This window comes from Protomyctophum parallelum, assembly GCF_964188405.1.
Source record: "Protomyctophum parallelum genome assembly, chromosome: 13".
Lineage (NCBI taxonomy): Eukaryota > Metazoa > Chordata > Actinopteri > Myctophiformes > Myctophidae > Protomyctophum > Protomyctophum parallelum.
In genome coordinates, this window is record NC_139708.1 from 34,814,346 (window position 1) to 34,831,685 (window position 17,340).

The 17,340-nt window shown below is 42.4% G+C and overlaps 1 protein-coding gene across 1 annotated transcript; it reads left to right on the forward strand.

Annotated features, from left to right (window-relative positions):
• Positions 1 to 707: 707 nt before the first annotated feature.
• LOC310869223 (uncharacterized protein) lies at positions 708 to 17,086 on the forward strand. The gene is made up of 12 exons (XM_083779847.1): positions 708 to 983; positions 3,159 to 3,270; positions 5,078 to 5,171; positions 6,127 to 6,181; positions 6,836 to 6,976; positions 7,685 to 7,845; positions 8,646 to 8,744; positions 10,130 to 10,275; positions 10,861 to 11,032; positions 11,914 to 12,026; positions 12,352 to 12,436; positions 16,106 to 17,086. Exons 1-12 carry the CDS (start codon positions 866 to 868, stop codon positions 16,163 to 16,165), a joined length of 1,356 nt encoding a protein of 451 aa, XP_083635973.1. The 5' UTR covers positions 708 to 865; the 3' UTR covers positions 16,166 to 17,086.
• Positions 17,087 to 17,340: the final 254 nt, after the last annotated feature.

Here is a 17,340-nt window from a genome sequence, read left to right on the forward strand (position 1 = left end):
ATATGGTCTCATAGTCATAGTCACATAGTCTCATAGTCTCATATAGTCTCAGGGACAAAGCTGTTGCTTGGAGTGGTTGCACCACTCAAAATATAATTTATGTGTGTGCTATATGGCCACAGTCAGATACCTCATCTGAAAAGGTTTTGTGCCAGGGGCCTCCAGAAGGGAAAATTTGTATTAAATGAAAATCTATATCCTATACTTTTTTCAAAATATGATGCTACGTATTAACTAATTTCGCTGGGATTCCTGGAGCCTCCCCAATCCAAAGTTCCCCTGGGGCTGGGGTCCCCGGACCTCACTTTGAGAACCACTGCTTTACATACAAGAACATGAGTCACATAATACACTGGCTTAATAATGCTATTCAATGAATAGGCCATTGTTCTATTCATAATATCATACTAATTGAAGCAATACATAGCCTAGAAATCGGACCCCAAATGACTTTGGCAATATTGTAGTGAGGCGCTATTTGAAAAGGTAGAGGGAGAGTGAGAGAGAGAGAATCAAGTGCAGTTCGATGTGCAAAATTGTATTGACATTACTTGTGCTTCATTCTGCATTCTGTGAAACCACTTTGTCAATCGAACTAAAAACTAGAAAACTATAATAAACATATAAAGTACACTACATTACCCAGCGGCCTTTGCTAAAATACCGTTAAAGTAGACGACGTGGCCCGTTGATGACGTCTCCACTAAACGGACCGGGTTGATTCAAACTACGCACGGCACAGCCCGTCGTCGCTCTCAGGTCCCACATCTCCTTTCTCTTCGTCGCCATCATCTTTTTTTAATGATAGCTAAGTGAACCCGTAGCAATTTAACCTGACAGACTTTGATATAAAACATCACCAACGATGTCCGGAAAAATTAAGAGCCGAAGCGCTGCGAACGCCGAGGCGGTGAGTGCCAGCGTGTCCTGCGACGAGCGCATTTTACGGGACTGTCACCAGCTGTACACCGATGCAGACAGCGGTGAGTCTCTGCCACTATTGTGTGTGCGCGTGTGTATACTGTACATAACATTATCTAATGTACTGTTATTAACGAGTGATAATAGCCGATCTACAAGCTCAAGTCGTGTCTCGATGCGACGCGTTGTGAGCTTGTTGTGAGCTATTGTCACAAGTTTGGGTTCCCGGGGGGGGGGGAGAAACATCACATTTCTCTTCTGGGTCTCTCGAGCTAAAGGGGTTTCGTTTGGCAATGACTTAAATGTTGCCGTTGAACTGTCCGTTATCTGATTCTGATGACACACACAGGGCTGTCGGTGTATGTGTGGCACTTCTCTCTATGAAGCTCTGACGTGTTGATGCGGACTAGAGTCAAGGCTAATCGCTCAAGAATGTTTGGATTAGCCAAACGTTATGCTACCAGGGTTGCCATGTCTGCTTATTATAAGCGACCAAGTTGCGCTATTTTTTTCGCTTGTGGTTTGTTTTTTGGTGCTTGTTTCTAAAGTGCTTTGATTGATTGATTGGAATATTTATTAACAGTTTGTAGAATTTACAGTACATTTTAAGCACAAACTCAATACAAAGACTGTTAACTGTGAGTGGACGACCCAATTAAGCATTACACTTGTTTACAACAGGGTCCACATTGTTCAATTCATCAAAACATTTAGAGACATACAAATAGACACTTCTATGTAGCTAAAGAACAGAACAGGAATTCATCATATAGGAAGCAAAAAGGGAAAAGATACATATACAGTGAGGGGAAATGGGGCGGTTGCTTATCTTTGCTTATCTTATTTGGGCTAGTTTCCTTTTATTTATTTATTATTTAAACCAGTGGTTCTCAAACAATTTCATGTCGAGGACACCCTGACCCAAATGCATATGTATTTATTTTGCCCACTCCTTAATCCTTCCACGTCCACGGTCCACTCCCGGTGAACCCAATAGGTTACTTATTTTGGGCTTTTATTAATAAACCTGGTATATTTCTCTCGCAAGACCTGGCAACAGCTGCAACACTGCCTGCTAGCTATTAGCAATGCTAATTCATCCTGTTTTGTGTTGTATGATGAAGTTGGAGGGATTTAGTTATTCAAATAACGGTACAGTCAAAGCAACGTTTACAGTACAACCGTTTGGGTTGTAAGACACTGTCACTTTTGATCCAGACAGGACAGGCAAGACGAGAATAAAGGCAAGCCTGGGCCACCGGCTTGAACTAAACTGGTTTAGCTGGCTGGCATTGAGTGATGCTCCGGGGGGGTGATGTTGTCATGTTTGGCTGACTTCACTTCACATGTTGGGCTCTTCTAGCTGTACATTCACCCAACTGCACTTGAATGACCTCTTTTATATCTAAAGATACAGGTAGCTCTGGTCTATACAGCTCTAATGCCTTGGCAACGACATTGGAGCTATGGACCAGACCAGAGCATTACATGCTGGATAACAGAAGCCCAAATTAAGTCTGAATTTAAGCCTATAGCTTCTGAGTCCACTCCAGGTCCACTCAGAGACTTGGATAATCAGCACAGTTGGCACACCTTGTAAAGTCACATACACTATCTTTACTGCTACTAGCCCTACTGCCACAACTTTCTTAAAGGATATTACCATAACTACGTGCACAGTCACACTGGCATGCCTATTTCAGCATGCACATTTCCCCTAAAACTTTTGAAACGTTTAATTTATTATTGTATTTTATTAACCCAAATAGTAGATCTAAGAAAGCACCATGATGAAATGCGACTCATTGTGACTTGTGAGGTTTATATAAGACTGTCTGTTTTCGCTGTTTTGTTGTGCAACAATATATGGGTTTAGGGTTTTGACATTTGAGGCAAGGCACCCCAGGAACATGGCCAGGGGGCCGGCCCGGTTCCGACGAGCCTTCGCGTCTGAAACGGTCGAGAAATGACAGTTTTCGTGTTGAAACTTTCCGTGCTGGGAGCAAGGCACTGAACCCAGGCCCCAACTGCTCCAGTGAAGCTGCTCAGTGGCCAACAATACGTATAAGAGTGTTGTTGTACTGGTCAGCTCAGCTGTCAGCTCCCAGGTTTTAATTTAATGTCTATCAGTATGTGTGCAGGGCGTTGCTGTAAATGAACACGTAGTGCTGCTCAGCTACTACCCTGGGTAAATAAATAACAAAAAGTGACAGTGTTGAGTGTTCGTGTTCTTCTAGGGCTGATCACAGTTGCCCAGTCTGTAGGTGTGAAGTTGCTGCCACCCAGGAAAAAGATCACGGTCATGTTGATGGGCAACCATTCGGCTGGCAAGAGCTCCTTCATCAACTGGTAATATCAACAACCATAATCGTTCTCCCTAACTTGTGTTCTGTCAGCAGTGTTCAAACGCAGCACCACAGAGACATCATCATGACACACAAATAAGATATAGTTGAATTTCATCCCTGTCAGGGGTGGGGCAGAAAACCTCATCTCCATGTTTTCACGTTTTTTGTGTTTTTATGTAAATGAATGCCCTACTACTTGTCCTTGATTACACCACTGTGTCACACAAAAGCATCAAAAGTAGTAGCCGCAAAAAAATGTAGATTTTTTAATAATGGGATGAATCTAGAGTTGCAATACCCTCCATTGACTCCCCACTCAACCAATTTGGTTTGCGATCTGCTTGTCTTAAACGACGTTAAACTCACAAACGTTGCAGCTGTAGTCCAAACGCCTCTTTCAATCTGCCGAGCTTGTTTTTCATAAAAAATCCACCGTAGACATGGTATGAGCTACTTTCTGTCAAGAAATTCTGTGCTGGTGATTCTTTTTGCTGGAGTTTGGAAGCACTCGTCGTATGTCACTGAACGGTCCTGCGTACCACCTGTTTCGAATTTGCACATAATGCAGGAGGCAGCAGCGCGACCCGTTAACAAAAACGAGTGCTTCCAAACTGCAACACTTAGAAAAATAATCACCTGCAGAGGATGTCTTGACAGAAAGTAGCTCATAAACTCTACGGTGGATTTTTATGAAAAAAAAGCTCGGCAGATTGAAAGAGGATAATTCAAGCTTGGACTACAGCTGCAATGTTGGTGAGTTTAACATCGCAAACCAAATTGGATGAGTGGGGAGTCAATGGAGGGTATTGCAACTCTAGATTCATCCCATTATAAAAAAATCTAGAGTTGCAAATTGCGGCTACAAAAGTAGCAGATCTGCAAGTTCGAAACGCTCCACAAAGCGATACATTTGAGCTTGTAGATCTGCTACTTTTTTAGCTTTTGAAATTGAATTCAAATCCTGAAAAGTTAACAGTTTTGGACATAGATTTCCACCCGACAGCCGATTTGTATTAACTTGCTAGTGATGATTCTCAGTGATTGCTTTACAGATAAGATGACTGTTAACGACTACTGTCAATGGAGGGCTGTGTTCATGGCAGCAAGCACTGTAGCGCACACAATTACCAGAATACTATAAATTGTCTTTGCACTCTGTTCTACTTATCTCCTGCTGTGGTCGTCCTGATCTTGACCATTTGCATGCATGTGTAGGCAAGGCTATATATGAAATGCATTTTTCCTCACTTACTCTAGGAAGACAATGCAAAGTTGTTGCTTTGACTGACAACCAACAACAGCACACGTCCAATGGCCAGACATACTGGTCACTTGGCTTCACTCAGTCGGATCATGCAAAGTAAAATCAATATGCTACACATTGACATTTGACAAGGCAATTAAAAAGAAGTGCAAACACACCTCTAAAACAATAACGCAGCAAAGCCAAACTGTAGCTAGCTCAACTGGAAATGCAGCCTACCTTTTTGCAACTTGTTTTCAGCGACACCAGAACGGGCCAGGGAAGAAATTACCTAAAAGCTCAGAATGTGTCGTGTTCTGACACATTGAGGCAGATCTACTCTGCTATTTTTACAATCTTTGAAAACGCATACTCAGTTACTGCATACAGTAATGACATGCAGAAAATATGGATGTCATTAAAACGGTGCTGTTTGTTTACATATTTCAAACCAATTCATTGTTCTATAATAGAGAAAATGCATCACAAAGTTAAACTAAAAACAACCGACCCCCAAGTTGAGAACCCATGGCTTAAGGTGTCTTGTGTGTTCTTTTTTTGCCAGGTATGTCGAAGAGCACATCCAACGCACTGGCGTTGCTATAGAGACCCAAGGTTTCAGCTTTGTTACTAGTGGCCGCAAGAGAGAATCTCTCACAGTGAGTACAGCATTACTGATATTACACTTTTACTAACATTTCATAGTTTTTCAGTTATTTTATCGTTGTATGGATCCCTAAAGCGTCTGTCAACCACCGTTTGACTGCTATGCCTCTCTTGTTAACATTCTCATTTGTTATGAAAAGCTGCCAATACTGCCTAAAATACTGGTATTGGTGAGTATGCCAGTCTGTCCCATTCCACATAATTTATTACATGATATGTAATTTACAGTAATCAATTATTTAGTATTTTGAATGCTTCAGTTGATGTTGCACTACTACTGTTTATATATATATATATATATTTTTTTTTTTCTTTTCTTTTTTGTATTTATTACTAGATCAGTAGCCTCGATACCCAGGCTTTCATTTCGTCTGCGCGAAAGATGAAAGCCTGGAAAAAGCCGTGGGCTGAACCAGTCTAAAAGTGGGAGTCAACCCTTCCGGGTGGGCGTCGCTCTAAATGATGTGACGTAGCGCTGCACTAGGGGGGAGAGGAGGGGCCGGGGGTGACGGACAGAACGATGAGATCCAATCAGGGTGCGCGCATTTCTGAGGCGCGACCCGCCCCTCTAGACCAGAAATGTCTCTGCTTAGGTCAGGCTACTAGATCAGTGGTTCTCAAACTTTTACATTTCAAGGACCCCCATAACTGTCAGAGTTACAGACCTGTGTGGTCCATTTCTAACCGCCTCAAGGAACCCTGAGAGTCCCTGGACCCCACTTTGAGAACCACTGTCCTAGATCTTTTTTAAACGGTACTCTGTATTGACTGATGAGTATCAGTATCGGGAAGTTCACATCTCAACGTGCTACATGATGTAGCTCACAGCTTGTACATCAGGTGTTTCCGGTGCGCTACACCTGCAAACAACAAGGTATAAATCAGGCGTTGCCCTTGCATTGCGTACTGTATGAGGCTTGGCTTTACCTGGCTGTGTTTGTCTTTTAGGGAAATGCCACCCTTCATCTATATCCACACTTCAAGCCTATGCAAGAATTCAAAGGTGAGGGAGTCTTCTGCACTCCAGTCACTAATTCCCACATTGTGTTTACAGTAGTGGCATTCTTTTAATCTTTTCCCTTGCTGTGACAAAATTGTTACGATCGCAAGCACGACACAAATGCAAGGACTTTCTATCTGCTGTGGTGTAATTGGAGCATTACTGTTCTTTTTTTTTTTTCGCGGCTTACGCCTTTATTGATTTTTTTCAAGTGATAGAAAGTAGGCTGACAGGAAACGGGAGAGAGATGGGGGGATGACATGCGGTAAAGGCCGTGTCGGGTCCGGGAGTCGAACCCGCGGCACACCGCGACTGGATCACCAGTCCGGTGCCCAGACCGTTACGCTACGGCCTGGGCGAGCATTACTGTTCTAATGATTACAAATGCAATCAATAACCTTGTGCCTAAAAAGAAGAAAAAAAAGCTCTTGTAGATCTGTCATTTTGTACTAGCAATAGAATACACGTTTAGAAGCATCTTACATAAAACATGAACTGTCTCAATAATGTCAATAAAGCAAAGATTAAAGCCTCAACCTGCGACTTCCGCAACCGACTGGTTGGCTGCATGTACAGTAGAACAGCGGTGAATGACAAAAGCCCAAACGCCATTACATTTTCAGCCCTGAGATTTTCTTGTTGCTTTATGCCACATAGGCGTGTCGGAGTACCTGAGCACGGAGATCTGCACATCACGGCAGAAGCGCTTCAGCCTGGTGACGTTCGTGGACACGCCAGGTCTGGTGGACGGTGACATGAAGTATCCCTTTGATGTGGACAAGGCCGTCATGTGGCTAGGTGGGTCTGTGGGCTAATAGAATCTGTGATGGAATAAGCACTCGCATGTTTTACTTGAGTAAAAGTATCAATACCGCAATGTAGATATAGTGTTACAAGTAGAAGTCAAAATGTACTTGAGCAAAAAGTACAAAAGTATCGGCATCAATACAGATAATAATCAAAAATCTACAAAGTAACTAAACTTTTGAAATAAATATAATGGTGTAAAAGTATCTGAAATGTAGTGGAAATCTTAAATACTCAAGTAAAGTAAAATATAACATGGCAATGGCTTTTGATTTTGTAGTTGCCAGGCTTTTTGTTTGCAAACTGGGGTGTGTGAAGGATGTGAATTTGACCTGATTTCCCAGTTAAAGGTACTCATGCTGTTCATAACATGCGTTCACATGCAAATTATCTATGCATTCCAATGGGTAAGTCTTGTCATTTTATTAATCGCTAAAGGAGAGTGTTCAAATAACGCTGTCAGAGTTAAGGGGGTCTTTGCAAATAAACATTTGAGAACCACTAGTACTAGTGGACTCCTAATGTCATAATCGTGTTATACATATTCTGAAGAAAACCTGTAGACTTGGCATTCAGTAATTGGGTTTTACTGTATCAAAATAGGAACATTATAATGGTGTGTAAAACAGAAAATCAACAGATTTGTCCGTGTACGGACATATTGGTGAGTGGTGACCCCCGTCTCTTCTCACTCTTTAGGTGAGCTGTGTGAGCTGATCCTGGTGTTCTTCGACCCCATGGGCCAGGCGCTGTGCAAGCGCACGCTCAACATAGTGGAGGCCCTCAACGAGAAGCACGGCGACCGCCTCCGCTTCTACCTCAGCAAGGCCGACGAGGCCGGAGGAGAGTCTGACAGACAGGTACAGTACACACACACACACACACACACACACAGCGCCATGGGTGCAATAGTTAATCAAACAAATCAATTTAATTGATTGTGAAAAATAATCGATAATCGATAGGTAAAAGGTGTGTTGTGATCTTGTAAATGGGCTATTATTCAATTAAACAATTTCTAAAGTACATAATCGCTTCTTGTAGCCCTAGATCAAAATGTTAACGGCATTCTGGCTGGTGGCCACTCCCTTGCTTTGATGAATCATTTAGAAGTATCCTGACTGGAAAAGAGACTCACTAATAATTAATACCCCCCCTCACTGGCTTGACCTGTGACATACAGTTAAATCCCAGTTCTAATATGATGATTCTTATTAGTAGTAATAGTAGTTCCAGTAACGTTGAACGTTAGACCCTGGTGTCAGGTAGGACACCTACTGATGACAAGTAGTACTACCTGAACCTCATACGCAACATCTAAGGCCTGTTGGCAGATTAGATTACCGCTTGAATTTTACGCTGTGAGAAGAGAACGTACAACTGGTACCAAATGGAGTTAAAATGAACACAGGGTTTTACTGTATGTGGCCTAGCCCATAACCACTAAGACACATTACACAATTACGCCTTTTCCTCATTAGTTTCTTCACCAGGTATTTGCCACGGTATGGGGATATTATAGTCTATTATGTATCTTTCACCAATCATTTATTTCTGCTTCACTAATCCCTGACCAATCGGTGATCCTATGGATTGGGCCTTTAACATATTTTTTCTTTCTCCTTTTTTTCCCCCCCTGTTTTGTGACTGGCTCTCTCAGAGAGTGATGATGCAGATTGTTCAAGAGCTGTGTAAGCGGCCGGGACTCAACAAGTGTGGCTTTGACATGCCCACTATCTACATCCCTAACCCCAGCAAGGTAGGTAGATGGCTTTGACATGCCCACTATCTACATCCCTAACCCCAGCAAGGTAGGTAGATGGCTTTGACATGCCCACTATCTACATCCCTAACCCCAACAAGGTAGGTAGATGGCTTTGACATGCCCACTATCTACATCCCTAACCCCAGCAAGGTAGGTAGATGGCTTTGACATGCCCACTATCTACATCCCTAACCCCAACAAGGTAGGTAGATGGCTTTGACATGCCCACTATCTACATCCCTAACCCCAGCAAGGTAGGTAGATGGCTTTGACATGCCCACTATCTACATCCCTAACCCCAGCAAGGTAGGTAGATGGCTTTGACATGCCCACTATCTACATCCCTAACCCCAACAAGGTAGGTAGATGTGCCACTGGGCTGACCCAAACACTCAATAGAGCCTATACACCTCTTGTCTCCATATTCTAACTTTGTGTGTCACAAAAAAATAGAAGATCCACTCCTATGTTTGCTATTTTCAAATTTGAATTCTGGAGGTTTGGACATAATGAGGTTTCCACCCAACAGAGATGATATAAACTATAGTATACAAACTTACTATACTTAAAAGTAAATGAAGACTCTCTCTCTCTCTCTCTCTCTCTCTCTCTCTCTCCCCCTTGTGTATGTTGCACAGGTAATCTGAAATATCACATGAGCAGAGCCACACCGCCAAACTAAATGCCATATCATTGCAATAAATGGTAAATGGTTAAAGGACAACTTTAGTTTTTTTCAACCAATGTTCATGTTTTAGGTTGTTATTAGAGAAACTAAAAGATGAGTGTTCATTTTCTTTCATTTGCTGCTTTCTTTCGTTTTAGGGATTTTAGCAGTTTTTGACAGGGGGGCGGGGGCATTCCAGCATGGGGCTAAATATGTATTTCTTAACACAATTTGATGGTGATTTATTTTTTTATGGTTTACTATAGTCCTAATAAACGCCAGGAAATTACATCTGGCCACAAAAGATCACAGGATCTATTGAATGTGACAAACTGACATATTGAGCCTATACACACAGTATAAGCCTTCCCCCAGTAGGCTACCTTCACATTCAGTAGATCCTGTGATCTTCTGTGGCCAGATGTAATTTCCTGGCGTTTATTAGGACTATAGTAAACCATAAAAAAATAAATCACCATAAAATTGTGTTAAAAAATGCATATTTAGCCCCATGCTCAAATGCTCCCACCCCCCTGTCAAAAACAGCTAAAATCCCTAAAACGAAAGAAAGCAGCAAATGAAAAAAGATTAACACTCATCTTTTACTTTATCTAATAACAAACTAAAACATGAACCTTGGTTGAAAAAAACTAAAGTTGTCCTTTAATCTTAGCTGAAAGTGTCTCAATTAAATGTTTGTTGCTGCCCACAGCCCAGTCGCTGTGTGAACCAGATAGAGGAGGTGTGTCGCACTGTGGAGAAGACCATCAACCAGACTGTCCAGAACACACTCAACTCCCTGGAGAAGGACTGTGAGCTCATTAATGACGCCATCGCAAACACCCTCTACGAGGACAGGTAACTACAGTAGGGCTGTTAGGGAAAACATCCATTCATTTAACGGTACCCATTAAGAAAGACCTGAGGCTGATTCTACAAATGCCTTCTAAAACAGTGGTTCTCACACTTTCAAGATTTTTTTTAAAGACACTTTCAAGATTTTTTTTAAAGAATGTTCAAAGATGGATGTACAAGCTTACAGTGTGGCACAAACGGTTAAAGATTGCAATTCTTATTATCAACGATTCTGAATCACACTTTCCTTGCACACACACTCCCTGGAGGCTAAGAGAGAACATCTGCCCCAATTCTTTCCGCATGTTATAGCACTTCCAGCAGGCCAATCTTTGCTAAACTTAATACCGGTAACTAATTTGTTTCATATTACCCCTACAGGTTTTGTCCAAACCTCACACAAAACGGTACACATTATCTCTATAGTTATGTGATCAAGACAGATCTGTCATATATTTTCATATTTCAACCTGATTGGCTATGGTTGGCTTCCAAAGTTTGCAACAGGACAGTAATGCCACTGCTTCTAACAACCTCCCTCAGGCCATGCCCTTGACCATGACCATGTCCCCTCCCTCCCCCCGCCAGGCAGACCAGTGTTGAGAACCGGCGGTCGCGCTGCAAGGGCTGCTTCTTGGGCCTGCTGGGTTTCAGTGTGCCGCTGTGCCTCATGCTCCTGCTGGTCCTGGGGAACCTGTCCCGAGAACTGCTGGAGATGGCGCTGGGAGACCACGGCACGGACGCTCTCTCACTCTACCTGGTGAGTTCGGCGATACGGCTGTGTCGACCATTTATGTATGTTTATTCGACGATGAATGGGCTATAGCCTATATGCACACATAATAACTCTTCCTACTTCCGGGCCTTGTTACCGGTGTTACTAATTAAGGCTCTGTTCCATTTAGTGTGCAGTGGTTCTCAAACTTTTTTATTTCAAGGACCCCCATAACTGAGAGTTGCACACCTGTACGGGGCCATTTGGAACCCTCTCACGGATCCACTGGTGTGTTTCCATTGAGCCAACACGCACAATAGCAGCACCCTGGCTCTGTTTGACCAGAATGGAACAGAGTTTCATTAGTATCAGCAGTAACACCAGGAAGCGGCCCAAGGTCTTTCCAAAATGGCGTGTGTGCATAGAGCCCATTGTCGCTCAAACAATGGTTGATTAACGGTTTCATTGTGTTTCTATTGTTTAACATTATTGGACACCATTATTTTACAATCAATGTCACCATTATCTTATACCGCCTCATGATTCCCCCCCCCCCTAATAATGAAAATAGACCATCTTATGAGCTTGTAGATCAGCTAGTGTTTGTAGTGTATATGACCATTTAGGTGTGTGTGTGTGTGTGTGTGCAGTAGTGGATGTGTGTGTGTGTGTGTGCGCAGTAGCGGATGTGTGTGTGTGTGTGTGTGTGCAGTAGTAGATGTGTGTGTGCGCAGTAGCGGCTGTGTGTGTGCATGTGCAGTAGCGGATGTGTGTGTGTGTGTGTGTGTGTGTGTGCGCGCAGTAGTGGATGTGTGTGTGTGTGTGTGCGCAGTAGTGGATGTGTGTGTGTGTGTGTGTGTGTGCAGTAGTGGATGTGTGTGTGTGTGCGCAGTAGCGGATGTAATGGATCATGTTCCTCTGTGCAGGCTCCAGTGGTGCGTGTGTTCGACTCCCTGTCTGTGGAGCAGCAGCTGTACGGATGTGGTGGGATGGTTCTCCTCTCCTTCCTCCTGCTCCTCCTTGCACGCTGGTCCTTCAGGTAGGAACAGCAGGAACAATGTTACTAAAGCATCATCATTTTTACATATGTTAATTGTTTCGGAAACACTAGTGTGGTGGTGGCTCCTTTCACACTGTTTCACAAACCACGCATTAGGGCATGGTCATACAAACTTATTTATTTTGCTTTAATCTATGTATTCTTGGACATTTTGAGCTACCAATGGAAACAAGCCAAAAGGCTTTTCTGGTTTCGTCCTTTTAGCAGACCTTGTATTGTACTGTATATCCCTGTGCCTGTCCTTGCAAACTGTTAATTAAAAAAGTATTCAATCAATTAAAGCATCTTCTCCCACTTTGTGCAGGACTCAACCCACTCTGTCAGGCAAACAGAAAAGACAGCTGCAACAGAAACTGGAGTATGTGCAGGATGTGGTCAAGACCAAAAAGGTGTGTTTACATAACATTTTGATATTTTATACATTTACTAACAAACACTTACAGAGTTAGGCTAAAAAAAGTTGAGAATCAGAGCAAAGCCATGATGATGGTGAAAAGTGGCATTGGTGTATTGCAAGTTGCAACCTTTTTTTGCTTAGTGTTATTTGAACCCAAGACGATTAAAAGAAAAATACATGCCGTATCCGGTTTACTTCCTGTATTAGCCTTTTACGTTATAGGAGGCTGGAAGCAGGTTGGAGTCTATTAATTCCAATGGTAGAGTGAATGTGAACACAGCTTCTGAACCATTCTCTTTAGCTCCATGGTCACTGGACCCGATCGCCACAAGCCATAAATGTTTTTCCTATTGTGCACGTGCAGACGGTCATTCTTATTCTGTACGTTGATCCCTGACTATGCACAGATCAGGTGCAGACTTCATTTCCAAGACTTTCATACTAAAATGGCTTTTTTCAGACAGGGAAAGGGGAAGAAAATCTACTTTATTTTCTACCTTTCTCTGTCCCAGCATGGCAGCAACACACTCACGGGATCTAGCACCAGTAAATATAGGATCTGTTTGTACTATTATAATGTACTATTTCGCCTCTAGTGGCTCCAAATGGGATGGTCAATCTTCATAAATTATCCATCATTGATTCAACTTGGCGTTCCATTTGGGTAGCTAGCTACAGAGTGCAGACCATAAACCGAAGCAATGTTATGTGAAAGAAATATGTTCTTTCAGGTTTCGTTCCACGGCCAAATACATTTTAATGATAATGAACTTTATTTATATAGCACATTTCAAAACAAGGTTCCAAAGTGCTGTACACAACAACATAACAAGTCACAGTCAAAAGCTATTTTAAAACGAGAAACAAAAGGAAAAGACAAATAGCAGAAGTTGGATATGTAAAAAATCTATAGAAGGGGTAAAAACACTGTAAAGATGAGTAAAAAAAAAAAAAGTGACTTAAACACAGGCACAGATAGTGCTAACCTTACATGAGCATTCCATAATCTGGGTGCCCGGGCGGCAAAGGCCCGATCACCTCTGGTGACAAGGTTCATTCTAGGGACCTCAAGGAGGGCCTTATCCGATGATCTGAGGATGCGTTCAGATTTAGGAGGGGACATCTAGAAGATATAGGGGCCAGCCCATTTAGGGCTTTATATGTAATGAGTAAAATTTTGAAGTCGCATCTGGCGCTCACAGGCAGCCAGTGGAGAGTCGCAAGTACAGGTGTAATATGGTCCCGTTTTGTTTGTGTTGGTAAGCAGTCGGGCAGCAGAATTTTGGATTAACTGTAGATGGTTGCAGTAGTCGAGGCGTGATGAAATGAGGGCATGTATGACTATCTCGAGGTCCGGAGCTAATAGGAAAGGCTTGATTTTTGCAATATTTCTTAATTGGAAATAGCATGATTGTACAACTGTTACCTGTTTATTAAAAGTTAAGTCTGAGTCAAAAATCACCCCAAGATTACGGGCTGCAGGTGTGACATTTGTGGAAAGGGAGACAAGTTGTGAGTGTAATGGGAGGGTTGAAGTAGGGGGGCCGAATAAAATTGTTTTTGACGGAAATTCTGTCATCCAGTCTTTGATGTCAGAGACGGGCCAAAAGAGGTGACATGTTGCCTGAGCCGGGTTTTAATGGAAAGTATAGCTGGGTGTCGTCCGCGTATTCGCGTAACAATGAAAGTTTATATTATGGGTGCGAACGATGTTGCCAATGGGAAGCATATAAATACTGAACAGGAGTGGTCCTAGGATTGACACGCACTCCTACCCGTAAGGTAGGAGCGCAGCCAGGAGAGTGATCACTACATTAAAATGTAGTGATCAACCGTATCGAAAGCGGAGCTGTGATCCAGAAGAAATAAAACTGAGCAGTCCCCAGAGTGAGCAGCAAGGGGTCATTTGTGACCTTTAAAATAATAGTCTCTATGAAGGGTGTGGAAACCAGATTGGAATTTTTCAAAAGTAGTTAAAATTCATGTATGAAATCAATTGGTTAGAAACCACTTTCTCTAAAACGTTAGATAAAAATGATAGTTTTGAAATGGGTCTAAAATTATTTAAATTGAGGGGTCCAAGGAAGGCTTTTTCAGTAGGGGCTGCATCAGGGCATGTTTAAGGCTACTTGGGAAAACGCCTGTGGCCAGGGAACAGGTTAAAATTGATAGAATATCAACGTTTCGAGGACCTCTTGTGGGAATGAAGTCTAATGGGCATGAGGATGATTTAATTTGTGATGTCTGTTGGAGTGTTGCTAGTGAAATCTGTTGAAATGAGGTGAGGCGGGACGGTAGTGGTGGAAAGTTATCGGGGGCTCTAGGAGCTGGGGGAAGATTCTGTCTTATTGATGAAGTGGTGGAGGAACTCCTCACACCTTTCTGAGGAGGCCTCCAGAGGTGACTGGGTAGTGGGCTGATTACGGAGTCAATTGCTTTAAACAGAATTCTGGAATTGTGGGAGTGAGAGGTGATGAGGTTGGAAAAATATCTGTTTCTGGCATCATTTACTGCAGAATGATAACTGGCCATCAATTCCCTGAGATGGTCATGGGATGAGGTGAGTCTATTTTTCTTCCAATTTCGTTCGGCCTTCCTGCATTTTCTTTTGATGTCTCTGGTCTGATCATTTTGCCAGAGCATGGCTTTTTGCTTGGCATATTTGATTTTAAAAGGTGCAATAGAGTCAAGAATATGTGAGCAGGTGCTGTTAACTAAAACATCAACTGACAGTGGTGGGTGCATGGTGGTGTTGGCTGTGGTAGCTGGAAAAGCTTGACGAAAGAGATGACTGGAATTGGAGTTGAATGTCCGGGATCGGGAGGATATACGTGGCAGAGGAGCAGGAGGAGGCAGCATGGTGTGGAAAAATAAAGCTTTGTGGTCAGAGGGAGGAAAATATTCAAATTAACCAGGGAGACGCCATGGTTGAGCACAAGGTCAAGGGTGTGTCCCAATTTGTGGGTGGGACCATTTACGTGCTGTCAGGTTAAAGGATTCATAAAGATTAATAAAGAATCCGTTACAAAAGTGGAGGAAAGGCAGCAGACGTGGGTATTGTAGTCCCCGGGCCATCAGGATAACACTGTTATGCTGGGCCATAATAATTGATAAAAACACGCGTTTTGGTGGCCTGTAAATTAAGGCACATGAAATAGGGGTCTTACCATTAATAATAAAACAAAATAATTTGAAAGTGGAATAGCTGCCAAGTCTACAGGGGAGCATTTAATGATGTTTCTGTACAGTGTACACTATTGCTAGTCTAGACCACCGGCATGGCCCAATCTAGGGTGGTTAAAGTATGAACTCAGGTGGGCAGGTCTCCTTGAGAGTTTGAGAATCACCTGGACCCAGCCATGACTCTGTAATCATGAATATATCTGTATTTGATGACATAATAAGATCTCTGCAAATAAAGAGTGTTTGTGAGAGATCTAACATTTAACAGGCACATAATAAGAGGTGCAGTGACATCTGGTGGTGAGGTGACACGTCTCAGCATGCGGAGGTTGGAATGGACAGTGCCACGGTTCGAGTGGCTGCCAGAGTCACTCAAAATGTTGGTGGTACTTGCCATGAAAGACTGTTAGGATTTACAAGACATTTGTAGAATGGGCGTCGGGTCTCAATGGGTTAACGTATGTCTCCATCTCTGCAGAAAAAGCTGTATGAAGACTACCTCCGCCAGAGTGTTGGTGACCACGACATGGGCCTGTAGAGAGACTGTACCGGCGGACCAAATGCACCACAGCACCATTATATCACTGTTTCTCTATGTCTGGTCCAAATGGAACATTATGCCTCTGAGCATACATATGCTATGGAAGCATTTATCTTTCCAATGTAGACTGTAAGATTCTCTACTCTGAGTGTACAAATGGAGCAAGATTGACCCTCAAACGTCCATTTTTGTACACTCAAGAGTTAAAGACCACCAAGGACCCTTTTGGACCTGCTGATGGTTCCCGGACCTGATAAGACTCGGTGCCATATACTGTAACATCATGTGTAGTTGTAAACGTATGGCTGTAAACCTCAGCGTAATCATCACTGATACTGTGAGCTGTTCTCTCATCTAATCCATCATGTAGATACTTTAATGAACATTTTCCCTTTTCCATAAATCACAAATTAATCTAACTAGCCCTTAATGAATTATTTGTTTTCGTGACACAAGAGCTGTAGGTTACTGTTTTTTTTTTACAGAGAGCATTTATAACCATTCTCGTACGCCATATGTAGAAATTTGGGCTTATACCACTTAAAGCACTTATTTAAAGCAATGCAAACTATTTATATTGTCACTTGATAATTTTATTTTCGTTCAGTGGCTATAATGTAGCACTGGTTTACTTGAATGGCCGTGCAATTTTTTTTTCTTTTTCTTTTTTTTAAAGACTTAAACCAGCATTTTATACTGTACTTTGTATTGAAGTGTATAGAAGTTACAATTTCGCACAATTCCACATACCTTCATGCCATTGTGCATCTCTGCGCCTGCTGGCATGCTGTGATGTAGAACGTTATAGACCTGCCATCAACAAAGTCCTTTTCTCTCTGTATGACTATGATCAAACCTTTTGTAATCTTTTCCTACAATGTTGCATTGTAACTAACAAAATAAACGGAGTGTTCAATACTTTAAGACTCAAATGACTTCTCTTGAGTAACCCATTGTAATCATGGTGGGTGTTTGGATTCATTTATTTTTATTATCATGTTGACTTTATAATTTAGACCTTCCAATGCAGACAAACCTCACGTCAAACTCACTTTTCAGGGTTCAAATTCCAAAGCAGCAGATCCACAACGAGCTCAAAACATGCTGCTTTGTGCTGCGCTTCAAGCTTGCAGATCTGCTATTGATGCTTGTGTGTCGCTATATTATGATCA